This window comes from Hyposmocoma kahamanoa, unplaced genomic scaffold, assembly GCF_003589595.1.
Source record: "Hyposmocoma kahamanoa isolate Upper Pololo Valley unplaced genomic scaffold, ASM358959v1 119, whole genome shotgun sequence".
Classification (NCBI taxonomy): Eukaryota; Metazoa; Arthropoda; class Insecta; order Lepidoptera; family Cosmopterigidae; genus Hyposmocoma; species Hyposmocoma kahamanoa.
The window spans coordinates 2,162,428-2,189,898 of record NW_020653409.1 but is presented as its reverse complement, the minus strand read 5'-3'; the positions used below and the strand labels follow the sequence as shown (position 1 = coordinate 2,189,898).

The 27,471-nt window shown below is 36.4% G+C and overlaps 1 protein-coding gene across 1 annotated transcript in view; it reads left to right on the top strand.

Moving 5' to 3' along the window:
- Nucleotides 1-18,036, top strand: part of LOC113240040 (galactokinase-like) — a 52,318-nt gene extending 34,282 nt beyond the window's left edge. Inside the window, exons 5-9 of the mRNA XM_026477245.1 lie at nucleotides 4,954-5,079; nucleotides 7,664-7,845; nucleotides 10,235-10,350; nucleotides 15,288-15,446; nucleotides 17,834-18,036. Coding sequence (XP_026333030.1) covers nucleotides 4,954-5,079; nucleotides 7,664-7,845; nucleotides 10,235-10,350; nucleotides 15,288-15,446; nucleotides 17,834-17,947 — 697 coding nt within the window. The 3' untranslated portion in view covers nucleotides 17,948-18,036. The remainder of the gene's footprint in view (nucleotides 1-4,953; nucleotides 5,080-7,663; nucleotides 7,846-10,234; nucleotides 10,351-15,287; nucleotides 15,447-17,833) is intronic.
- Nucleotides 18,037-27,471: the final 9,435 nt, after the last annotated feature.

Genomic DNA, 27,471 nt, shown 5'->3' with positions numbered 1-27,471 from the left:
ATTTCTGTCAGGTACTGCGGTCGACCTGTCTTAATCACACCGACTAAGAGGAAAGCCAGTAAAACATTGTGTTATTCTATAAACATTTTGTATTATATTTTTAGGAACTAAACAAAATGTGCCGAATAGACTCGACCTTCTATGATTTCTCTATGTCACAATGGAACACGTTTTATCTAATGGCATGTATTTAAATGATAATTTTAAATTTGGAAAAGTAGCAGGCAAAAAATCTAAACGGTTATCTTTTTTAATGATTGATTCTTTTTCTCTGAGGCATAAAATAAATTAAATAACTTTATATTTTGATATGTTCTGAGCTAATGTTTGATTTGTATAAATTAACTTTGATAGTTTCATGTTGAGCTTGACAAATGAGCATTAAAAAATCTGAAATCGGAAGTCGGAGACGCAAGTAAATTCGCCTCTGGCACTCGCCGGCCGCTGCCGCGGCACGCTCACTTCGTTCACTTGCCTCGTGCTACTTTTTCATATACTAACTTCACCTAACCCACTGAATGAAGGGTGCAACCAAGATTTGACCTACATGAAAAAAAGAGGATCAAATATTATTTCTTACTACCAAATATTAATTTGTATGCTTAAACGTAATGATCGTAATGATAATAGTGTTACCTTGAATGCAGTTCATTTATAATTTATCCATAGTTCAACTAACATAGACGTAACGTAACAATTTGGCGACCTCCGTGGTTGAATGGCTTGCACACCGGTTTTCATGGTGTCGCCATCTGTGTGAGGTCCAGAGTTCGATCCCTGGCCGGGTCAGTGTAGAAAACTAACTTTTCTATATTATCTAGGGTCTCGGTGTTTGTTGTACCGTCGTTGTTTCCGATTTTCATAACACAAGTGCTTTAACTACTTACTTTGGGATCAGAACAACGTATGTGATATTGTCTAATATTTAATATTTATTTACTATTTTATATTTATATTTTTTATATTTGTAACTAACTAACTAAACTAACTTTGTTAACAAAAAAAATATCGTTTATATAAAAAAGTGCACATTTACAATAGATCAATTTCATGCTTGAGGATCAAATGAGATGATTATTCATCGTATAATTAGTAATCAATACTTCATCAAGTTACCAAAGTTGCCGCGAGTTATATGTCGACTAAAAGCCCAAAATAGAGGCACGTAGGTACTGATGTTGTTGCCAATATAATGTAGTTCCAAACAAGTAGGCGGGAATAGTTTTCGAGGTCTACCTTAGAGCGAATGGTAAAGAAATGACCAACGAAAGCTGACTCCTTGTTCTACAAACCAATCTATGGTAGCGAGAGGTCAATGTGGTTTTATGCAGTGTTGATGGAGGCGTGAAGGAGTATGATTACTTAACTATCCTGGGCACCACCCTTTCTATTTATAACATATTGCTTGTTGTATTCTAGTAGTCTACTTCATTGACATGTTTTCGTAATAGTTCTCAGAAGCTGATTCATAGACTATTTATGTAGTACCAGTCACGCTCCTTGTGAAAGAGTTCATCCAGGGAAGTACTGTCACCTATTTCTGGTAATGTTATACTCATACTGCGTTTCGGATTTGATGGGTTAAGGGTACTGGTGGTTGTAGTGATCCTCAGACCTTGGTGATTTGAAGCTTTGAGTGATACTGCAACTATTATGGACAAGCGTATCGCTTACCACCTTACCTTACCTATTTCTGCCGCCAAGCGGTAATGTGAACATGACTGCGTTCCGGTTTGGTAAGGGGTGCCGGTGAAATTACAGGCACATGGTATTTCTCAACTTATGTCTCAGGATGACGGGCGCAGTGCCCCTAAGATCTTTGCGATTTAAAGGGTAACCTATCACAAACTCGAATTTTCTTTCCGAAATAACATTTGGTCGAATCTTCATTACACCGAAAACCGAATTAAAACGAAAACGTTGTTCTTTCAGGGTATGTTGGATGTTTATCGCAAAGACACGATTAGGTTCGGTTACGAGTTAAGTTAGGTTTAAAAGAAAAAACATTTTCCTCTCAAAATTACCTTCGAGGTTATGAAAATTCGAGCAAATGTTATTTCTGGAACATGTCATTTCGGACTGCTGATAGGTAATCGATTTAAAGCTCGAAGTGGCACTGCAACTGTTTTGGATAGGCATGTCGCTTACTACCAAGCGCACGACATGTTTGTCCCGCCACATGTTAATATAAAAAATACTAACAAGTGGCTTGTTCGTCATATCACCTGATGCCATGAAAAAACTGCTCTCAAAGGTTTATTTATCCGCTTTTGGACTGTCCGTTACCGCAGTCTACTCAATAATTGAAACGCATATGGTAGCCTGCATCATCTGTCTGCCATATCCATCATCAGATCACCTCTAGGTTGCCGAAATATTTTTTTTTCTGTGGAATTACGTCTATGCGCATTATATCAAAGTTTTATTGCAATCGGTTAACGGATAGTGCGCTAAATTCAACAAACCGGGTTAATTCCCTAATAAACTAAACTTCGGATGTCGCTTGTGCACTATGTCTGTTTTAAATCCGAGAAACTATGAATATCGCGTACACCTTCAGATGAAATGACACTTCGGATACACTCAACTAACATAATTTGAATTACTTGTCGTAAAACCTGACCTTAGGTAATAAACTTCAATAGTTTCATTACACCTTCCCTGGCCAGCAGATAAAGCTCCGTTGCTTACGCAGTCCGTAGAATACGTGAGCTTACCGATGTTATTACTGTTAGTCTAGTTTACGAATGGGACGTAGCACGCAAACGCTCTTATAGGTGGGAAATTTTCCTCAAATTTGAATGGTACTACTGAGGTACCTCCTTTCCTACAAAAACAATTGAATTCACAAATGTCGGAGAATGCGCGTAATATACACACACAAAGAACAGTTGAAAAGAGAACTTCCTTTTTTGAAGTAGTTTAAAAATCTTGCGCGTTCGAGATCCCACTCGTAGTTACGAGTTACAGAAACTTTCATAGAAGCCTGTATATCGCATCTTATCTTCTTGCTTCATCCTAAATCACAAAGTTCGTGAATGCAAGTTAGCAATTACAAAATGGCTCGAAACTAAGTCTTATGAGGAGATAGAGCAATTATTATTACAAGTTTGAGTCAAGATTAAATATAGACAAATCGAAATTTAATTCACATGTATGTTTATATAAACTTATAATACAAACGTTATTTTAGTAACTTCTTATATATGAGACACGCAATTGAAATTATACTGTTTAACATGGTATGACTATGTATAATTTTGTATATTGTACGTCTTACGGATGCATGACACACACACAATTACACACTTACAGACACAAATACACATACCTCCACTCACACACACTAATACTTAGGTTAATCTATTTTTATTCTGAAAAGTTAAAAATTACTGTAAATAGTGACATTTGTATTAGTTGTAACACCAGTTACAGTAGATATTAAGGTAGTCTGTTTCACCATCTTAAAATAATATAAGAGCAACATTACTATTAATATTATAGAAGAGCGATGTTTCCTAACAAGCCTAAAAGGAAAAATCCGCCCTTTAAGAGGAACGAATAAAACATTTTTATTTTTATTATTATATTCTACCTACAGGGTTATTTGTAAAATACTAACAACCTCGCAGGGTTATATTACTAAAATAATAAACAATAATTTTTGTTCTACGCTTTTACTATAAATCATCACATTTTACTTTCGTAAAAAAATATATTAAATTTAATATAATAAATATATTAAAAAATATATTAAATTTCGTATAAAAATATTTGAATAAGTAGAACGTTCTAAATAGTCAGAACCCTATGCAAAACAAAGGAGCGCGAGTGAGGGCCGTCGGGAAGGACGCATACGTTTGAACCAAGGTTCGAATATCAACATCCGTATCAGCATCCGCGGGTAATCTGCATAAATTGAAATATCCGCATTCATCGACGCTGATATTCATTGCGGATGTTTGAGTCGTGACATAACCTAAAAGGCAACCTGGAATAATTTATTTACAAATACAAACAGATTGTAACCCGAAAAAACAGCTCAGCTGTTGTTTTTACAATAAAACTTTGATAAAATTCCACAAACGGCGGATTTGTTGTTTTTATGAAGATTGATTGTTTTGATTTTGATTTTGTTATAAACGTCACAAAATCATTGAAATAATATTTTATTACAATACCAAAGAAAATGGAAAGCTTTTTCAAGTAAATAGACTAGGTAAGGACATTTGTCACGTTTTTTTAAATACATAAAATCAGCATCTGTTCATGTTAAAGTAAAAAAAAAAATCTGCATCCGTTGATGTATTAAATCATCATCAGTAACAGCCCTAGTTTGAACTTACTATAATCCCTTACTACTAAGTACAGATCGAAAAAGTGTGAGATAGTGTACGGACAACGGCACATCAGACTCATTGACTTACAAATAAATGGACGACGGGTCTAATACAAAAACCACGAAAAAAAATGTCCCAAGTCAACCTATTCGAAATTTAAATTGTAATGTCATCGCAGTATCGCGCTGTCAGTCGAACAAACGAAGACTAAAGCGGAGTTTGGCGCTCTGTATACGATTTTAGCGCCTTACAAGTGCGGACACTTTTTAGCGCGGACCCGACGTCCATATAATTGTAAGTCAATGATCAGACTACATATTTTTGTTCGAAAATCGCCTCCAGTGCAACGGAACAAGATACGTCAATGTGTAGCTTGATGTGCTGGCGTGTGAAATCTTAAAGGTTATTTTTGATAAATAATAATATACGTTACGTTTTGTAAAAAGTTATGGAACAAAAGCTATTGTTTCTGATATTAGTAATCTAGTCCAGGAAGGTTGTTAGTTCTTACAAATAACCCTGTAGGTAGCTTTTGAATGTTTCTCATTCGGGTTCGATTACCGACTTCGTTTGGTGTACCCCCCCTTTCTACAATGAAATTCGTTATTTGCAGCCCTGTGACCAAGGCGAAGCTGTGTCAGAAAGCAGAACACGAGTTCCCCGGCATGCCATGCGGAATTATGGACCAGTACATTTCAGCAATGGGCCGAAAGGACCATGCTCTCTTGATAGACTGCAGGTAAAACACAGATGTGCCTGTTCAGAAATTCATTGTATAGAATCATGGAGATCTTTACGCTAAAATTTGCCTTATAGTATGCTTACAGTAAAATGTTGTTAGATGAAGTTTATTTACAAAAGTTATTTATAAGTAAAAGTAAAGGGATGGCAGAAAAGTCCGTGTGGTTTTTGCCACTAACTTTAAACAAAAAAAGAGCTTTTTTCTTTTAAAATGTCATATAGTCTATGGTCCTTTTAAAAACAATATTTTGCGCGCATTTTGTTATTGGCGGAAAAGTTTTAAGTTTATTCGTGAAAAACACCGGATTTTTTTACCAACAAAAAAGATTAGCGTATTTCGTATCCTTTGTATAATGAGCCAACAACTCCAGAGGACTGCTGATGCAAGGCCGCGTAGGCGGGTATTTAGTACCTACTGGTACCTAAACCAGATGTCGCAACTGGTGTAAGTACCGGCTCAAATAGCTATTTTTGTAACTAAAAATTGTTGGAATTTATCAAAGCTACTCCAATTTCTAGTGATAACAAACAAATCAACTAGATAGCGCCATTGCACAGATTTTTATGGATACTGCCGGTTATTCTTTTATAATTTTTTAATTAGCTTATAACGCAGAATGCCATCCATAGATAAGCATATTTTGTCAAAATACAGAAAATATTTTTAGTTCACGATCAATATTTCAATAATACATAACCAGAAATAGAAACGAAATAAGGGCCATCCATCTGGCAACTCATCAGGTAAATGGGCCTTATATCCACTTTTAAATATCAACTCTCGTTTGCGCTGAAATCACAAACTAGAAAACTGAAATAGTACAGCGCCAATAACTGACCAGTTGTCACATAAACTACTAATGGTCTGTAATAAAAAATCATAATAAAAAGAAAACAGGCTTTCATTCCCATCCGCCGCATTGTGAATTTTTTATTTTGTTTATTTATTACCTTCAACAAGATTACTTTCTTTCCTGTTGTTTGAATTTCCATCTTTCTCGAAGGATCAGTACTATTGATTGGATTAGTTATCAATTAATCTTAAAGACTTTTGCTCTTTTTGTCTTAGCTTTGGAATACGGGTCTCTCTTTTTAGAGCTGACTTAGGCTTACCCTTTTTTATTAATTGGATTACACTTGTTATTTTTAATAAAATCTGTTTTAAACATTATATTCGTGAAAAAAATATACGATAAGTTAAAGTAAAAGCATTTCTATTATATAGTATGTAAAATAGTAATTGATTTCATGAGTTTAATGTGAAGAACAGTATGATGATGTAAACGTAGAAATATTTCTTATTTTTATTTTTAATACAAACTATTTTTAAATTTCTTAGGGTCGTATTCTAGAACTCTACTCAATGCTCAAGTCAGGATTGCACTGGAAACACAAGTACTGGAAATACGACCCTAATGGCAGGGACTTGAGTATGATTTCGAGTGCTTTAAACCATACTCAAATCCTGACTTGAGCATTGAGTAGAGTTCTAGAATACGGCCCTTAGTAACTAAATAAGTTCTGACGCTTGTCATATCTTACTGTAGTGAAAAGTATTTTTTTTTTTTTCAATTCGAACATTGATTTATTTGTTTATTTGCATCATAGATAACACAAAGAAATGTTGGTACTTGTACAAACATGGACCCCTATTACCTGCTGACGTTAGTTGAAAAGGCGCATGTGACACTTTTTAAAAATTGAGTGAAATGTACTGCCGTGATCAGCAAAAAAAGACGAATCTGCCACTATTTTTATTTTTTTCCATTGGAAAGTTCATTCCAGTGGATTAGGTATGCAGTTACCGTAAGAGAAAATGGCGCAAATTTCCACACTTTTGTCAAAACAAATTGGTAAAAAGGCGTAATTGCATATATACGTCATTTCATTTTAAATACATATTTCAATCACTCAAGTGACGCATGTCTAATTTAACTTTCTAAATCATTCTAAGTTAAAGCTCTACATGTAAAATGTTAATTTCTCTGATGACGGTTACATAATGCTCACGTAAATTTAAAATAAAGTGGAAATGTTGTTTTTCATTTAAGTAATAAAAATCTTGAAAATGTTGCTACGACGTTGAAAGGACATTGTAACCATATACTGCTCTTTCGTTTTAATTATAATACAGTAACTTTAACAATAGTGCTTTAAATTTAAATTATGCAAAGTTGAAAAGGCATAGGTGATTACTTGCATCCTCTTACCTAGTATTGGGTATTTTGCGAACGAACGCACGTATTAAGTTGAAAACGAATAGGGGTAATAATTTAATAATGAAGCATAAATAATAAAATATTTTAGTTCCACATTTTGCGTATAATATAGGTTTACCTTACTGCGTTTGCAGAAAGTATCAATGTTTTTTTCGTTTGGAAACAGCAGATACTTTTTCATTTCATTTCTTTAAACATTAATTTCTCGGTTTTCATTTTTTGTCATACGCGCCCTTTCAGCTAACGGCGACTGTACTGTGAATCGAAACCAGGACTTCCTCATTCAGCGTCCACAGCGCAAACAGTTAGGCCACCAAAGTCACCAGAAATGTAATGTAAAGTAGACTATAATTCTTGTTGTAGATCTCTAGAATCCTTCCACATACCAATGGACATTGGAGAGGCGGTGGTCCTGGTGACCAACTCCAATGTGAAACATAAACTCACAGGCAGCGAATATCCACAGCGACGTGCGCATTGCGAGGAGGCAACTAAAATGCTGGGTCTGTCCTCTTTGAGGGACGCTACACCTGGACATTTAGAAGGTAGTATAACTGATACACTATTATACTGTATACTATATATTAGTAGGTATACTGGTCACTTATTGTGGCCTCGTAAAAAAGTTCAACGTTCTCAACTCAACGAGCCCTGGAGCGAGCAATGCTCGATATTTTTCTACGTGATCGAATCAGAAATGAGGAGATCCGTAGAAGAACGAAAGTTACCGACGTGTCTTAAGGGATTAGCAAGTTGAAGTGGCAGTGGACAGGGCTAGCTCTTAACTGACGACCGCTGGGGCAGAAAGGTTCTCGAATGAATACCACGAACCGGAAGGCGTTCAGGTGGACGGATGACCTGGTAAGGGCGGCGGGTAACCGACGGATACACGTTGCGTCCGACCGGCTAGTCTGGCAATCTTTGGAGGAGGTCTATGTTCAGCAGTGGACGTCATCTGGCTGATATGATGAAAATGATGATACTGGTACATGACTTAATGCATAAAAATGAAATTTTGAAATATAATTCCACAAGACTACGCGTATGTGTCACGCGAATCGAGTGTCTTAATTGTCACACGTTTGTGGAACATGTTGTTGGTTCATATTTATTTAATCTTGTTTGTTTAACGTTTGTCATTTGTTTATTATGTAACTGTTTGTGTTTATTTAATAAGTGAATTAACTGTCTTTTGTTAACTAAAAAGATGAAAAGAAGCTTTTGTTTTTAACAAGAGACTGGGGAATGGATAAAAATGACGTACGAGGAGCTAGTGAATTTCTTCATTTGGCTATCTTCATCATCTATGCTCCGCACATGTAACCAAGCATATTTAAATAATAGTATAACTGCCTCCGTGGCCGAACGGTTACCATGCCGTACTGCCACGCAGAGGTCGCAGGTTAAATATTTGTATGGCCTACATTTATTTCTCTCGTGAGTTTGGGTGTAATTTGTGGTTGTCTATGTGTGTGTCCATGGCACCCGCGACACAGGGTTTCCCTAGTGCGGGGCTATGTTGAGTGTGTGCGTTATTATTATTATTATTATAATGGCGTAGAGTCGATTTCTGACGCCCAGGGCCAAACTTGCATTTGCTGCCCTCTCGTTTGTGCGTGCTCCGTTCGATTATGTTTGTATGTTCGTCTTTGTGTTATATAGTAGTATGCCGCCTCGATTAACCTATTATATCCATATTTTAATCTCAAATTCGAGTGATAATCTTATTGTTATCATTTTTTTAATTTTGTCACGACAGCTAACATCGCGAGTATCGTGACGTCACATTTTTATGACATCGCAAGCTCCGCAACCAATGACTGCAAAAGATTAATACAGTGCCAAACATGGCTGCAAGGTCACAGTCGACTTTAAAAAAGTCTTTAGCGTAATTATTGGTAAAATGTTTACATTTATAGTTAAGGTATTTGATAATTTTTTAACCGACTTCAAAAAAAAAGGAGTAGTATGTTTTTTTTGTATGTATGTTACGTGATAACTCCGGTATTTGTGAACCAATTTTCATGATTTTTTTTTTGTTGGAAAGAGGGTCCCATTTAATTTTGAAGAATATCATCCACCTCTATGGGTGGCTGTTCACGCATGAAGATTCATTTTTATAAACAAAAAAGTAATATAATTAGTACTGCAGTCTTATGTCTACTTGGGATTTTTCGTCAGCGGAAATACTGGATCCCAAATTAACTGTAACGGGTCCGTAACGTTGACTTGTTTGGAAAAAATAAACGAATATATGCTATTTGATACGAAAAAATTGTTTTTTATGATACCAATTAGACGTGACCATAGAACCTGTAAAGGGCCCGAAATGTTAGCTTTTTGAAAAAGCAAATACGGTGAATTTTCGGGTTAGTTTTCTCTTCGAGTAATTATTATAAAATATTCAATAATATTTCAGATTACCACACTCGAATATTAAATAATATTACTTGATAATATTCTGCAATATTTAAATAATACATAATTGCCACCGAAATTAAGTAGACAAAATTAACCTGAAAATTACTCATTTACGCGAAATTTAAAAAAATTTTTTTTTATGAATATCTTTTTATGGTATCAAATGACGGTAAATGTCGTGCGCCTGTTGGTAAGTAACACGCCTGTCTATGACACTTGCGGTGCCACTCAGAGCTAAATCACAAAGATTTGAGGGGCACTGCCATTGTGCCCTTTACTTCGAGACAAAAGTTGATAAGTCCCATTTGGCCAGCATCCCTTCAAAACTGAAACGCGGTAATGCACTGCTGCGGCAGAAACAGTAACCGAATACTTGGCAGCTCTAGTTATTGTGAATTTGTACTGTTTGAAATTGAATATTTGGGAATAACATTCTTTATTTGCAAACTCGAATTGTTCTTGTCCTCAGATATAATTTGTACAAATATAGCACTATTTTTATTTGCTCCACAGAACTGGAAAAACTAAAAGCTGACAAGCTAGTTATCATGAGAACGAAACATGTAATTAATGAAATTAGTTGGACCGAAAAAGTTTCAAAGGCTTTGGCTGCACAGGATTTGGCTCTCGTAAGTTTTTACATGTTCATTGTTGCTGCATGCAGTGTTGGGCAAAATTTAATTGTTCTGGCAATTAAAGATTGACAATTGATTAATTGTCAATTGCGAAACAGCAATTAACGATTGATCAATTGTTAGTTGCGAAAACCGCAATTAACAATTAATCAATTGTTAATCGCAAATATCTACAATTAACAATTAATCAATTTTCAATCTTTTCAATGTTTTTGATTAACAATTAACAATTGAAACTGACGATTATGATAAATTTATAAGGCATATGGGGGTGAGTTAGGGCGTTGGTTGTGGGGGCCCCGGTTGGGGTCCCCGGTTGGGGTCCCCGGTTGGGGGCCCCGGTTGGGGTCCCCGGTTGGGGTCCCCGCTTGGGGGCCTCGGTTGGTGTCCCCGCTTGGGGGCCCCGGTTGGGGTCCCCGCTTGGGGGCCCCGGTTGGGGGCCCCGCTTGGGGGCCCCGGTTGGGGTCCCCGCTTGGGGGCCAATTGCAATTAAATCAATTGCGACGCGTCGCAATTGATTTAATGCTTTCAATTGCATTGATTTTTTAATCTGATTGAATTATTGATTGAAATTTAATTGATTAACGCCCAACACTGGCTGCATGTCTATCAATCTATGTTGACCCAAAAGTTCATTTCTAATTTGTAATGTGAATTTGAAATTAGATGTGTCTTAAGTTAGTTAGCATAGTTGATTTGAAAGTAGTTTAGTTTATAATTTTTCTGTATATATGTGGAAGCTTTTCATTGGCATTTCTTTGCATACTTAGATATGTAATTTGTAAAAGTAGCTGTAAGCTCCCCAAATAAAATAAAATAAAATAAAATAAATAAATGTTGTTGTACATCTTACATTTTTGTTGCTGTAGGTACATCTCGTGCATTTATGTTGTTATAACATGTTGTGCAAATTTTAACCTCTTTTTCGACCGTTATTATATTTTTTTCTTTTTTTCGTTGAAAATGGGTTTCCTCAATGGGGAGGTCTAGTGGTACCATTTGAATTTTAAGTAAATATTCCACCTCTAATGGCGGCTCATTAGGGAATAAATCTGGTTTAATGGATCACGCACTTTCCATTAACCGATATCAATGAAATTGGGTAAACAGATTTTTTAACTCTTTGATCATTATTGAACATGTCAGCTCCATTATAAAAACGATACATCAAGAAAACACTTTATAAAATCCAGACAGATCAATTAAAATACTACCTAACCAAACATGTATACAAAATTTTCGCGGCACTAAACGTTGGCTACAACAAAACGGATTGGAAACCACTTAACATTAAATGTACGGAAACCAACCTGTGGAAATAACAGTACCTTGATAGGTTCGCTCCAAACGCACTCCATGCGCAAATGAGCATCCTCAGGAATTTCATATACTTCGCATTTTGGTGAATTCACCATCTACATCAAATACAAAAAGTTATTTTTGACCGAGTTCAAAAAATGCAGGAGGTTCTCAATTCGACTGTTTTTTTTTGTATGTATGTTACGCTATAACTTCGGTATTTGTGAACCGATTTTCATGATTCTTACGTACCTCCATAGTGATTCCATTTAATTTTGAAAAAAAAAAAAATGATCTACCTCTAAGGGTGGCTGTTTACGCATGAAGATTCATTTTTATAAATAGCGCCTAAATTTTATTATAAGGAGCAATTATTTTAATGGTTGATTTTGCTATTCTTCAATTCAAGGCGTTTTTCTCTCTCAATATACTTTGAGTAGTGAGAACCGACTTTTATTATCTCCTGTGTCAAGTCCCGTATAGTGGCGAACTAATTCAATAAAACTTGGTAATAATATGTAATTCCACGTAATTTTGAGGTTGGTTTTTTTTAGTACTCTGTACTGTGATTATACGGAACGTGTTCGGATCTGAGGGGCACTGCCACTGCGCCCGTCACCCTGAAACGTAAGTTGACAAGTCCCATGTGCCTATAATTTCACCAGCACCATTATCCCTCAAAACCGTAACACAGTAATGCCGACATTACTGCTTGGCGACAAAAATAGGTAAAGTGGCAGTACTTCCCTGGACAAACTCTTCCACAAGGAGCTCTACTGCTATTAAAAACGTACATGTAAAAAAGTACGTTAGACATTTTACCTTTCCAGGATAAATAAGTAAACCAATTGGCATTCGTTATCCAGGGACAGAGTAAAAGCAACTCTAAATTTACGAATTTTAAGAAACCTTATTGATAGAATAAAGCAACAGAAGTCGAGAACGGTTTTTATTCAGTATGTGTTTTATTATATTTGTCTAACAATAACCAATTTTATACAATACCTGAATATGTTTACCCCACGCGAAAAGGGGACTTTAGGGGACTTTTCTTCTTAAGTGGATTTTATTTCGCACGTGTATCGACCGGGTTTAAGATTTTCCATTTCTCTGGCGACACAGGCTAAAAGAGCAAGCGCCACTATTAATATTAATACAGATACACCTGCGGAGCAACATCCTGACTTAAGGAAAACGTTGTAGATAAAACGTATATATACCGTTTGTTTTTTTGCGACCACTTCTTTCTTTGCATTAGACAGAAGGAAATTATTTTCTTTAGTCAGATTCCATTTCATTGCGTCATTGTAAACAAAGCAATTTAATAAATACCGTGAAACGAAATTCTTAAACATATTTACTAAAACGCAATGGCGTTTGCCCATATAAATTTTTGTTGACTTAATCTGTATGCATCTGTTTAAGAAAAAATTGTGAAAATATAGGGTTGAAATTCCTGAACAAATTTCAGAAAGGGGATAGTTCAGAGGAAAATATTTTTTATAAGGTATCTGTAGCGAATCGCTACAAATCTCTTTGTATATATTTTATAATATAGTCTGTTTTACACTTAGTTTTATATTTAAATTCTAAATAATAGATGTGTTTGTTTTTGGCGACTTTTTTTTGCTTTGATAGCGACGACGTGTTTTCTAGTAAATTATTAAAAGCTGTAAGTACATTTGCTTGGCCTTGCTCACTCGTTGTTAGCACCCACCCTTTAACCCATATACATTATAGATACAGTCCACTACAGTACCTATGGTCAAAAGGCATGAAGTTAAGCCACAACAAAAGAATACTGAGTTCGTACACGCCAAGCACTGATAATCGATTTTTTTTGTCGGTTTTACCATTTTCTCGCGTGGCTATTGGGGAAGGAACTATGTACTTTATTTCGTGTAATAAAGATCGAATCAGTACATTTGGTATTACGCACGAGAACTAATTCAGAATCTATACAATCTCGAGTGGCTTGGGTTGATCGCGCATAACAATAGAAGTGTTGAACCAATCATTTAAAAGAAATATATAGGAAAATTGAGAATATACACTGATTTATTATATGGTGTGAAAACTCGATTCCTAAACATTTTCACGATAGAAAAAACACAAACTCACCTTGAAATTTTAGAAGAAAACCTATCATTCAATGGGTACTTTAGATATATATATATATATATATACTAGCCCCCAGCGATTATTATTTGTTCCCAAATGTGAAAAAAGAATTACGTGGGAAAAAATTTCGCGACGACGGAGAGGTTAAGGCAGCAATTTTAGCTCATTTTGAGAGCAAAGAGAAAAAATATTTTTTCGATGGCATAGAAAAGCTAATTTCGAAATCTAAAAAATGTATTGAGCTCAAAGGTAATTATATTGAAAAGGAAAAATAGCCTTATTGTTTTATATTATTTACAACCCTTCCATTCCGCGGACTTTTGGACCTCCCCTCGTACATCGAAATTTGTAAAAGTATGAAATTATACCAAATACCCGGTTAAAACCAGGGCGGATTGATTTGGTTATAACACACGGGCAGTGGGCCAACTCTGCGTAAGCCGCATTTTTTTAAAAAGAATCTGTTTACTCCACATTACGCATGTAATACTGTCCTACCTGGAACTAACAATATTGATAAGTGCAAGTTTGTTTACGGAAGTGCGTGTTCGTGCGTGGTTTAGAATCAATCACTTAAAAGGGTAGGCTCACTCATGTGTTACCTATAGCATAGTGTATAAAAAGCCGTGGTAGTCTAAGGGTTTGAAATACCGCCTATCAAGCAGATCAATCCCGTCGCGCACTTCTGAGTTTAATGGAATATATGTGCGAAATTTAAAATTTACCATGTGCTTTTCAGTGAAGGAGGACATCGTGATGAAACTTTTTCTTTTTTATGATACTAAGTATAACAGTTGCAGTGCCACTCAGAGCTTTAAATCTCAAGGATCTGCGAGGCACTGCCACTATGCCCGCCGCCCTGAGATGTAATTTGACAAGTCCTATGTGCCTGTAATTTCACCAGCACCAAAACCTTTCTAATTTGGAAAACAGTAATGATCACATTACTCTTTGGCGGCAGAAATAGGTAAGGTGGCAGTACTTCCCTGGACGAAATCTTTCACAAGGAGCTCTAATGCTAATAATTTAGAAACATCTAATTTAGAATAATTGATTTCCCAAGTCGGCTCTACAGTGAATCTAACCATGGACTTCTTTAGCCAGTATCGTCAGTTCAAATTGTTGGGATAATAAACTTAAAAAAATGCCGAAAGGAGACAGTTTGTATTTGAGCGTGGTGGGAAAGAATAATCGCCATGAAATTTATGTTTTTTGATCCAAGGAAAACAAATTTAGAAAAGCATTGACTTACAATTATATGGACGTCGGGTCCGCGCTAAAAAGTGTCCGCACTTGTAAGGCGCTAAAATCGTATACAGAGCGCCAAACTCCGCTTTAGTCTTCATTTGTTCTACTGACAGCGCGATACTGCGATGACATTACAATTTAAATTTCGAATAGGTTGACTTGGGACATTTTTTTCGTGGTTTTTGTATTAGACCCGTCGTCCATTTATTTGTAAGTCAATGTAGAAAAGCAATTGTTTGTTTAGTATATTATTCCTTTATCAGGTAGGCGAACTGTTCTATAAGTCGCACGACTCGCTGAGCAAGTTGATGGAGGTGTCATGTCCTGAGTCGGACCAGATAGTGGAGGTGTTGAAGACGTGCACCGGAGTTTACGGTGCTAGGATGACTGGCGGGGGATTCGGCGGGTGCGTCGTGTCTTTGGTAACGAAACCACGTTGCTCTCTTTTTGATATTTCTGTATTTTTTTTTAATAAAAATAAGTGCTCATTTGACCTCCATCTCACCTGATGGAAAGTGACGATGAGGTCGACCATGTAGCAAGCACATGCAAGTATGTGTATGCTACATCGTAGCATGTAGCATGTAGTTCGTAGTAAGTAGTTCGTAGTGATATAGCTATGCATAACACCTTTTTTTTTTGACTATGTACATGTGACAATAAATACAAATGCACACCCAAGTAATGCCTTTTCGCTCTCGCCTTGAAAAGGTCCAAGTTATTGCGTTTGGAGGATAAGTAGTAAGTAGCAGGCAGGGAATTCCACAACCTAGCTGCTTACCAAGAGCGTAGCGAGACGCAAAACAACTTTACTGCTCAGCGAGACACACAACCTTTCACCTCACAAAATGGTCGACGAAAGACAAACAGTTGAACTATATCAATCAGATCTAATAAACAAAATTAGTTATCGTTGTCAATTTAATGTGGACAATAATAACAATAAAACGTACCAACGGATTTATATTACATAAATAATGTGCGACAAATCGCGTAGTTGAACGTGGTATTGCTTTTTTTATCGAAAGATAAAGTTAGGTGCACCACAGTTCATCGTCGAGTTCGAATTTCAAAAACCTTTACTACGCTAGCGGTTGTAAAGCGGCGTTAAAGGTTGTAAATTCTTTCACTACGACGACGGGAATACGTCTTGTCTCATAATAATATGACTGAAGCCAAAGAGGCTGTCAAAAATGTTGTTAATCGAAATTGATTTTGAAATGATTTTTTCCATTGCGATCCAACAAGTTGCTTCAAAGCAAGAAATTGTGCATCCCTACTTATTAAGCAATAAGGAGTAAGTCAATACATTTTTTAATAATGTTAAGTGACGGGACGAGCAATTCGTGTGCCTAATGGTAAGCTACACGCCTGTCCGTAACAGTTGCAGTGCCACTGCGCCCTTCAATCGCTAAAATGTGAGGGGCACTGCCACTGCACACCTCACCCCGAGACATAAGTTGACAAGTCCCATGTGCCTGTAATTTCACCACTTTTGTACTTGCGTGCGAAGTGGATGCATGTGCTTGTGTGTTGTTTGTGTGTGTTGTGGTTGTGGTATTTGAATATGTGCCCATGTGACGTATATATGTAAATATTTAAATAATAACAATAGTGTGAACTAAAATGCACAATTCAATGTACAATTTAATTCCACTCCTTATGGACGTCTTATTTAAACGCTCATGCCAGTTTAAAAAGTTATTTATATATTGATGTATTTTGGTTTAATTGATGGATACATTGCCGAGAATATATCCAACATCGCGTTAATAATAACCGTATTTCGAAAGCCTAAATGATCAAAGAGGCATTTCGCAAATTATGGTTCACGGTCGCTTAACTTGATAGAAAGCACACTTACTCTAAAGTCAAATTGCCGATTATAGGTTATATGAATTTAGGGATTATTTACATTTTAAGGCTTTCGTGGTTATTTATCAACACTCAAGTATCGGGATGAATAAGTCGTGCGCCTAGTGGTATACGACATACCTACTAAAGTTGCTATGCCCACAGACGAAAGAATGGAAGCCTCGGTAACTATAAAAACCGCAGTCGCCAAAACTCACACATTCACAATTTAAAACACTATGAAATATTGATAATAATTAAAAAAAAAACACATTCTGGATTGTTAATATAATTTATACTTTACTCTGTTGGTTACACCCTTCAGTGTTCTATACCATCAATACCTATTATTGCAAGTTTCAACGTTTTGATTGTGATTGTGAAGGTACTGCCATCTAGCGGTTAATAGCTGAATGACGACGAATTTCAGAAGTTTATTTAGTTCTCCAAATAGATAATATTATAAGTGCGACTATAATTTTTGAGCTAAATACGGCATATTTCTACGATTTTCGAGGTTTTGAATGAGATAATTCACACGATCATGAAGAAAAATCGCTGAATGAAAATGGCGGATTGAGTGAGTGAGTCAAGTTTGTGCAATTCCTCGAGCTGTTGACACACGTGACAGGCAAACTAAGCACTTCTACTGTATTTATTGCCTTCAACCTCAGAGGCACTGCCACTGTATCAGTCACCGTGTGATATAACTTGACAATGTGCCTGTAATATGGTCGTATTGGTTGTAGCACTCTGCTCTGGACGAACTCTTTTACAAGGCTCTACTGCTACTAGCTACAGATTATCTTACTATGGTATGACCATGGAGGGTGTAACCGTTCAGAAATATCGGGAAAATACAATAAATAAATAAAATACAATTTACCTGTTATTAGGGAATTGTGATCCTGAATTGATGTTTAATGCATAATTTAAGTTTTATTTTTTCTTACAGGTAAATAAAAAACATGTAGAAGAAGTGAAAAAGAACATCATGTCGCACTATAAAGGTAATCCAACATTCTTCATCTGTCAGCCAAGTGACGGCGCAAGGATTTTGAAACTATAAGACAAAATGTCTTTCGCAATCCGGATTGCGATTAGTCAATAGTTATTGTTAGCTTAAAAAATTGTGTGCAATTTGAATTTATAAATGTTATAATAAAATTATATGCAGAACGTAATTGTGATTTTTGAAATGTAACACACACATTGCAAATTATTATTGAACATCCGTAGAAAACCACACATACCATTTTTCAGTCAAATTAGAGCAACATTTTTATCAACCGCCAAGAAAGTTTGTATGACAGCCGTATTGAGAAATGACTAAAAGTGATTTTTGACCGAAAATTATTATTAAACACTCACCGAGACCCGAACAGGCGAATTAGGGCAAATTTTTATCTGCCGCCACAAAAGTTTGTATGGCAGCCATATTGAAAAATTGCGAAAAATATGTTTGGATTGCAAATTATTCATCGTAAAGAATTAGATGTAAATGCATTCTGCATTCCCTTGATTGTCGTCTCTTCCAGTGACGGTAAGCTAGTAACAACTTGACTGCTTCGTCCAACTCCATGATTAATACTGACTGACTTCGAACAAACGTTCGCGTGTCGAATGCTTACTCAGACGCGACATATTATTCATGATTCGCGGCGAATTAGCTTCTTTTGGCCAAAGCTTCAATAGATTCAAACGTGCAAAAAACACGGTACAAACGAGCTTCCACGGAGCCGTATAGGCGCGTTCGTAAAATACGCGTCGTCTGCGCGCTGTGTGCACAGGCTCTTATGTTGTCACGATGGAATAATGATAGAAACGCTCAGTCTACATGAATTTAGTAGGAGTAGAGCTTCCAGTGAAAGAGTTCGTCCAGGGAAGTACTGCCACCATTTCTGCCGCTAAGCAGTAATGCGAGCGTTACTGTGTTCCGGTTTTGAAGGGTAAGGGTGTTGGTGAAATTACAAGCACATGGGACATGTCAGCTTATGTCTCAGGGTGAAGGGCGCACTGGCAGTGCCTCTCAGATCTTTGCGATTTAAAGCTCTGAGGATACTGCAATTGTTATGGACAGGCGTGAAGCTTACCATCAGGCGCACGAATTGTTCGTCCCGTCACTTGATATTATAAATAGAAAAAGATTGTAGAAGGAATAAATAAGAAAGCAGGGAAAAGAAGAAGAAAGGCGCTAAAGGGCCTTTACTCTTTATGCAGTTAGGTTTTCACGACTGAAGGACACGTCTTTTCTCTTCAGGAATTTTGTAAGGAGTTGCGACGGAACGAAGCAAAGTCAAGAATGACAAAGGAAAAGAATTAAAGAACGATTCAAATTTCAGAAGTAAGTGGCCAGGAACCAGAGAAAAGGGCAAAATAATAAAAATGCACCATATTTAGCTTCGACTGAAATATAGTTGAACACAAGAGTAATGAACCATGCTTTATTGGAAATATTAATTGATTTTTATATATAATAGGGGTTAAAGTATGAAATTGCCGATTTGTACTGAAAGTCTAAATTGTTTATTTTTTAAATTTTTAACAAATTTATTTAATCAAAATAGTTGCCATTATTATCTATACATTGCTGCCATCTAATGGGAAGGTTATTAATGCCTTTGCGATAGAACTCCGACGATCTAGACTGCACAAACTGTGTGAAAGCATTTTGTACTGCCTCCTGGGAAGAAAACTTCTTGTCACGTAGATAATTGTCCAAATCACGAAAAAAATGGTAGTCCGTTGGAGCAAGGTCTGGTGAATACGGAGGATGACGAATGGTTTCTAACTGCAGTTCCTGAAGGGTCAAAATGGTTTCTCGTGCTGTGTGAGGTCTCGCGTTGTCGTGGAGCAATAATGGTGAAGATCGATTCATGAGACGGGGCTGTTTTACTGCTAGTTTTGTCAACATGGTTCGGAGTTCGGCACAATAGACATCTGCCGTTATTGCTTGACCAGATCGGAGAAAACTATAGTGAATAACACCATGCTGAGACCACCAAACAGTTACCATTACCTTTTTATTGGTAAGTTTTGCTTTAGGACACTGTTGTGGCATTTGACCTGGGGTCAGCCATTGCATTTTTCTTTTCCGGTTATCATAAAGAATCCACTTTTCATCACATGTTACAATTCGATCCAATATTCCTTCATTTCTGTACCGGTTCAACAAGGCAACACAAGTTTCAACACGCGTTTCTTTCTGCAGATCAGTCAAATCATGAGGCACCCATTTTTCGTATTTTTTTATTTTATTGATTTAATAATAATAATAATAATAATTTGTTTATTTTCTCCCACAATAAATTTAAAGTAATGGAACAGAGCGTACATATTAAACATTGTGAGAGACAGGAGCCTAAACTAGGTAAGACCTGTATCTTAGGCCTCCTGGTCTCCACCTCTTGGTTGAACAATTCTGTACCTAAAATTTCCAATATACATGGTAAGGGATTAGTTTAACAAATTTATAGAATATAGAAGAAAATATAATCTAATAGAGTGTGGTTGCGTGTGTGTATGTGTTTGCGTTTATGTATGTGTGTGTGTGAGGAGTGCATGTGAGTGTGTGTGTTGTATGTATTTAGTGTGGGTGTGTATGTGGTGTGTAAGTGTGCATGTGTGTGAGTAAATGCGTGGGATGAATGGATGTGCGTACTTGAGGCCTTTATCGCTTGTTACGACATGGTTAAAAGTTTTTCAGTTTCGTCGTAAGTTTTAGTAACTAACCAAGTAACAACTGTATCTTTACATTTATATTTTACCATACTGTATATATTAAGACTTTTGTTTAAAAGGTTGTACAGTCTAGGTCCCTGATGGCAAAAGAATCTATGTGCAAAGGATGTGTTAAATAGTTTTGGGTCGCATACCATATAATGCCTCCTCCTATGTGCGTTTGGATGATGAGCATTAAATATGATCTTCCCATGTTGTCTTAGCACCGTGGCAAGAACATATATTTGTCTGACCGAGAGTAACTTTGTGTCGCGGTATAAGCTAATCGTGGAGTATAGACGTGGTTTAGAAAGGCTAACTTTTAGGATTAGCCTTTGTACTCTCTCCAATTGCAACATATGGGTTTTTGCCGCACCTCCCCATGAGGAAATACCATACGATAGGATCGATTGACATAGCGATAGATAAACAGATTTAAACAATTTAAAATCCAACACATGTCTTAGTTTTTTAAAGATGTATATGAGTTTACGGAGTCTTTGAGTGAGGCTTGTGATGTGCTCTTTGAAGGAGAGGAGGTAATCAATAGTGATACCTAAGTATTTAATATTTAGGGTTTTTTCAATGTACGCGCAGGTACATATGGTGGAGCTCCAGTTAGAGCAAGAATGTGCCCGAATGTTATAGCTGAAAGTTAAGGATTGTTGACCACCGACACAAAATGCAATGTACTTAGTTTTCTCGGTGTTTAGAGTTAAATAGTTAGCTGCAAGCCAATTTCTTACTATATTAAACCCTTCCTGCGCACAGTCAAAGACGCCCTCCCAAGTATCATGGTAGAATGTCAATGTGGTGTCATCTGCATATGAAATAATTTTGCAGTTTCTAAGTTTCATTTGACACAGTTCATTAATGTAACAGAGAAAAAGGGTAGGACCGACAGTGCTACCTTGAGGCACTCCGTAATAGACGTTTGCATCCTGACTAAGCACTGAATCAATTTTTACTCTCTGAGTTCTATCTTCGAGGTAGCTGCGTATAAGAGAAAGTTGTGTTCCTCTTATACCCAGCGCCTCAAGTTTATCGATGAGAATGGGAAAAGAAACAGTGTCGAACGCCTTTGCCAAATCTAAGAATATTGTTATACATTTTTTTTTATTATCTATTTTTTGAATTACAAAGTCTGTGAAGCTATGTATTGCATCCTCAGCCGATCTGCCTGCCCTAAAACCGAACTGGGATTCAGAAAGTAAGTTTTTTGCCTCTAAAAAGTTGTTAATTCTTTTGTTCATTATTTTTTCAAAGACCTTAGATGTAGCTGTCAATAGAGAAATCGGTCTATAGTTTGTAATGCAGTCTCTATTCCCACTCTTGTAGACAGGCACCACAATCGACTTCTTCAACGCTCCTGGAAATACCCCGTCATTCAATGATTTATTAATTAAAACGGTAAGTACAGGCGCTACTACCTCCTTAATAGCTTTAAGGGTGTGAGCAGAGATGTCATCCCATCCGACTGCACTGTCAGATTTTAGAGACATAATTGTACTCTCGACCTCTTCACTAGTAGTCTCCATTAGGACAAAAGAGTCAGAGAGTGGTACCTGTGAACAAATGTAGGTAGATGAAATATGCTGATGAGTGTGAATTTTGCTAGCCAATTCCGCACCAATACCAGCGAAAAAGTCATTAATTTCATTGGCAGATTGGAGTTCTGTGGGTTTAATATTTAACAGTTCATGTAAGGGATCTTTTTGTTTATTTAGATTTGTTATATTTTTTATTGTTCTCCATAGTTTTTTATTGTTATTTTTAGATGCAGAGAGCTCAGTTTTTTCATATTGTTGTTTACATTTTCTAATGATATTGTTACAGAAATTCCTGTACCTTTTGTATGTTATTCCTAGTATTGTGTTATTTGGGTCCTGTCTGACTTTAATATGCATCCGATCCCTATTCTTTATACATTTCAAAAGACCTGTGGTTATCCAAGGTTTTAAAGTAATTCTGTTTCGAGGTAGTTTTACGTATATAGTATTGCGTAATATAATATTTTGTGTATACTGAATGAAAATGTTAACAGCCTCATCTAAGTTATCTGTAGTGTATATAGAGCTGAAATCGAGTTTACGTACTTCATCTATTATCTTGTCAAGGTTAATTTTTTTTTTAAAGTTGTATCTATCACAGTTAGTATTATATTTGTTTTTTACACAACATAAAACAGCTTGGTGGTCAGTGATTGACGTTAGCAATACACAGGTCGATGTAGCTAAATTGGTTTTAATAATGACGTGATCAAGGCAGTTGGTCAGGCGAGTAGGATGATTATGTGCCGGTAACATTCCGTGGAATGCCAAGGTATCAAGATATTTATTTGCGTTGTCGTTTGTATGACTGATGTTAATATTTATGTCGCCTACCAATATTATATTTTTGAAGGACGATAGTTGAGTTAATAAAGTGTTTAATGATTCCAAGAAAGGGCCCAGGTTTTTAAAGCAGCAGGGTCTGTATATGGCAATAATTATTGTTTCTGTTCCGATTTTCACTAACAGACAATTTGCCTCAAACAGTCGTGATTCTTCAACTGTATGTGTGAAGTTGTTTTTTATAAAAACAGTAATTCCATCATTTTGGTTAAAATTGATCTGAGTGCTGTAGTTTGTATAACCACGGATGGTAGGAAGAACAGAAGTGTACTGAAGCCAGCACTCCGTCAATACAACGATGTCACATTCAAACTTTAATCGTGATAAAAGTATAGGTATGCTGGGGAAATTTTTATTTATACTTCTAATGTTTTGTTGTAAGATTTTTATATGTGAGGTTAGTTTTGGTATATGTGTTTTACAGTGTTCCGGCTCACATACAAATGATTTACTTATTGTTAGATTATCTATGTAGTCTATGAGTTGATTGTTATCTGCGAATTTTATTTGAAGGTAATAAATAACGATCGAGTAATGAGATAAATAAATTACATAAATAACGACATGTCTCGCCTACAAGTACTATATCTGCAAATTTTATGAGTTTGTGTTTTGTGTTAGGTAATGTTTTATAACGTAGTGTGTAAAATTTTTTTTTTTTGTGGTTGTGTATGTGTTGATTAAAAAGGTGTGTAGTTAGTATTACATAAAGTGCGGTTGAAATTATTGTTAAACAACTGAAGTAAGTAAATACAATCAAAAGTAATCTATTGAAATGAAAAGAACAGAGCAATACGTAAAATAGTCACTGTTGTTTCTGCAAATTTTGTAAGTCTTGTTCGTTTTTCAATTTAATTGACGGTGCACCTTCTGTTTTACGTAAATATACTGTAGTTGGAGTAGCCCAGCAGTATTTAATGTTGTTGAGAGTGCAATATTCACGAGCTAGGAAATGAAGCTTTTTTATTCTCGGTGTTAGATAGCTTGACACGTAGATTTGATTCGTTGGGCCTCCTGTTTTTAAGTGAGAGGTATTCAATTTCGAAGCACTGTTTAATGTATTGAATGTTTTTACAGAGCTTATTATTTGTTCCTTTAGTAAAACTGACGACAGTTCCACAATAATCGGTCTGTTTTTATCGGATTTAGATTGACCTCTGTGTATGTTTTTTATTTCTGAAACGCTGAGGGGCACCTGAAGAGTCTTTCCGAGGTTCAGAGCTATGTTACACATATCTGAAGTTGTTTCCCCGTTTGCCATCGGTACATTACGAATCTCGATTGACGAATTATGAGATTTTATTTCGAGAAAATCAATTTTTTTCTCCAGCATTTGTATATAGGCACGGTCGTTTTTTTTTTCTTGTTCTAATTTTACCAATTTATTTTTCATGTCTTCATATTGCTTGGAAATAAAATCGAGTGAGATAAAAATACTCTCATTTTGCTCTTTAATTGTTTTGACAGTTTGCAAAACGGTATCATTTTTCGCATCTTGTTGTTTTGTCCAGTTAGTGAACATGAATTCCATTTTATTCATATAGAATTCCAAATCATCTCCCTGTTTGCGTTTTTGTGGGCGCCTGCCCGCAGTAGACCCCTCAGTAAGATCAGGGGAAGAGTTAGAGTGACTCATATTTGATTCATATGCCTGATTTTGTTGATTAGGAGGTGTTCTTCGTAGTGGCATCACAAAAACTTGATAGCTGTAGGCCTATTTGCTCGAGTTCAACTGCCGACGGCGCCTCTGTCCCTGGAGAGCGAGATAGGCTTCCCGAGAGAAAGAGAAAGCACCGCTGCAAGTGTACGCCCACCAAAAACCTGCTCAAGCGCCGGCAGGCGTGGTTGATATAAACCAATAGTGATGTGGCAGAAGCATAGATGCAATTCGATATTTGGGCAGGCACGTTAAAACTATAGTGTTTTCACTCACTGACCTGTTCCTGTCTCACTTTTTTTTTCTTATTCTGCACTCCTGCAGTCGCTGCGACCCTGGTACTTGATCGGAATAATATGCTCAAATATTTTTAAACGAAAATTTGAAAAATAACCAATTTAGGGTTTTGGTAGACACGTCCGTGCACTGCGGAGTCCAAGAGGGGAGGGGATTTGACGCAAGTGAGTCAATATTGTGGGTAAGGTAACGTTAAACCATGCCGCTAATTCCTGGGTAGTTTGACTAGGATCGGCTTCCACTATCTCTCTTAATTCATCGTTATTCACCTGTGTGGGCGGTCTTCCTCGTGGCTCGTTCTTTAAGTCGAAATTTCCATCACGAAAGCGTTTAAACCAAAATCGCACGGTGCGTTCATTAGTAGACCCCTCTCCAAACGCAGCATTAATATTGCGGGCTGTTTCTGCTGCGTTAGTTCCGCGTCGGAACTCGTATTCAAAAATCACTCGAATTTTCGCAGTATCCATCTTTCTTGTCTAAATTGAATAACAAAAACAATTGAAAGTCGATATTCAAATGTTTCAAAAATAAAAAAAAAAATCACAGAAACCATTTGAAAAAAGTTTCATTCGAAAACCTCAAACCATGAAGATTCTATGAAAATTCAAAGAACCTATTGCAATAAAACGGCAATTTCATACTTTAACCCCTAATATTATTATGTCGAATTTAGTACAACTTCACTTTAAGAAATAATAAAGAGTTGGGCAGATGCATACATACAAATGAAAAAAGTCGTTTAAGGCGAATCACTGGAGGAGAAGCGGGGTAAACTATGTTGCAATTTAACAGTAAACACCTAAACCTTCTCCTTTTTTAAAGTCGGTTAAAAAGGTGGGTGACGATGAGAGGTCGCATAGTCACAATGTATCATTATCTAAAAGCTATATTTACTATGCAAATCATAAACAATATACCGTAACTCTGACGTAATAGTTCACAAACATGAGTTGCCGTCATGTAATTATACGCACGATTTCGGATATTTCCCAATATGTCATTATAATGTATTAACATTGAAATAAGGTTAAACACAGACGTTACCTACTAAAACCATTCAAATATTTTAAAATGAAATCACATCTGTTCCACTGTTGTACTCGGCTTTTCTCTACGGGTACGAAGTATTGTAGTATTTTTGGGGTACTGGTATGTATTTTTTATCTACTTGTCAGAAAGTGTCATGTATTTTTCTGGCTCAGACCTTCACCATGTATGTCGAATAATGTTCATTGTTCATATAATATTTATCGCTTGTTTTGACAGCGGTCATTAGTGAGTAGTAGCCCCGTGGAAGAGCGATGGTGTCATAATTAAGATCGACGGTTGCAATCACTGTGACGTCATACTTATAAGTGAATAAAAAATAAAAATCATTTTCAGACATAGTCCTTACAAGTTAGCAACATAAGATGCATTTATAAGTCTTTATTTATAAGGCTTTGAGAACATGTCAGCCCCATTACAAAAACGGTACATCGAAAAAGACTTAATAAAATCCAGTCAGATCATTGACTTACAAATAAATGGACGACGGGCTTAATACAAAAACCACGAAAAAAATGTCCCAAGTCAACCTATTTAAACGTAGTGACATGTCGAGGAATATGAAAAAGCTAAAACGTTGAATTTAAATTGTAATGTCATCGCAGTACTGTCTAATTTTGCTTGCTTCGCTGTCAGTCGAACACGAAGACTAGAGCGTGAATGACTCTCTGTATACGATTTTAACTTGCGAAGTGTCTGAAGATGTACATAATTTGTTCGGACATAACCTATCAGGGCGCGGTTATTTGCACAATTTTTCAAGTATTGCTGGTACTGTACATTTAGTGTCGGGTGATTTAAATGTGTTTTGTCGGAGCCAACATGTAGTGCCGCGGAGATTTTGTATACATGCTTAGGTAGCATTTTGATTTATCTGACTCATTGACTTACAATTATATGGACGTCGGGTCCGCGCTAAAAAGTGTCCGATATTATAGGGCGTTAAAATCGTATACAGAGCGTCATTCACGCTCTAGTCTTCGTTTGTTCGACTGACAGCGAAGCAAGCAAAATTAGACAGTACTGCGATGACATTACAATTTAAATTCAACGTTTTAGCTTTTTCATATTTTTTGAAATGTCACTACGTTTAAATAGGTTGACTTGGGACATTTTTTTCGTGGTTTTTGTATTAGACCCGTCGTCCATTTATTTGTAAGTCAATGCTGTGAATATATGTTTTCAGAAGTTTGTGCCATCAGCTACGATTTTGCGCTAGTCTCACCCGTCTACGGTCCGCGATAATTATGTCGTCTTCACCCAGCAAACTACTGCAGACTAATTTAAAAAAATGCTGTGTTTTGTATGTATATAACAGATTTGTATATAACAGAGTTAATTATGCTACTACGCGTCTGGGCAGCGCACGTTTCTCGCCTTAAAGTTGAATGTTGAATAATTCAAAGCAGTCACGAGAGATTAGTGTACACTCTGTTGCTTCTTGAGGGCAATAAACTCTGCTTTAGAAGATATAAATTC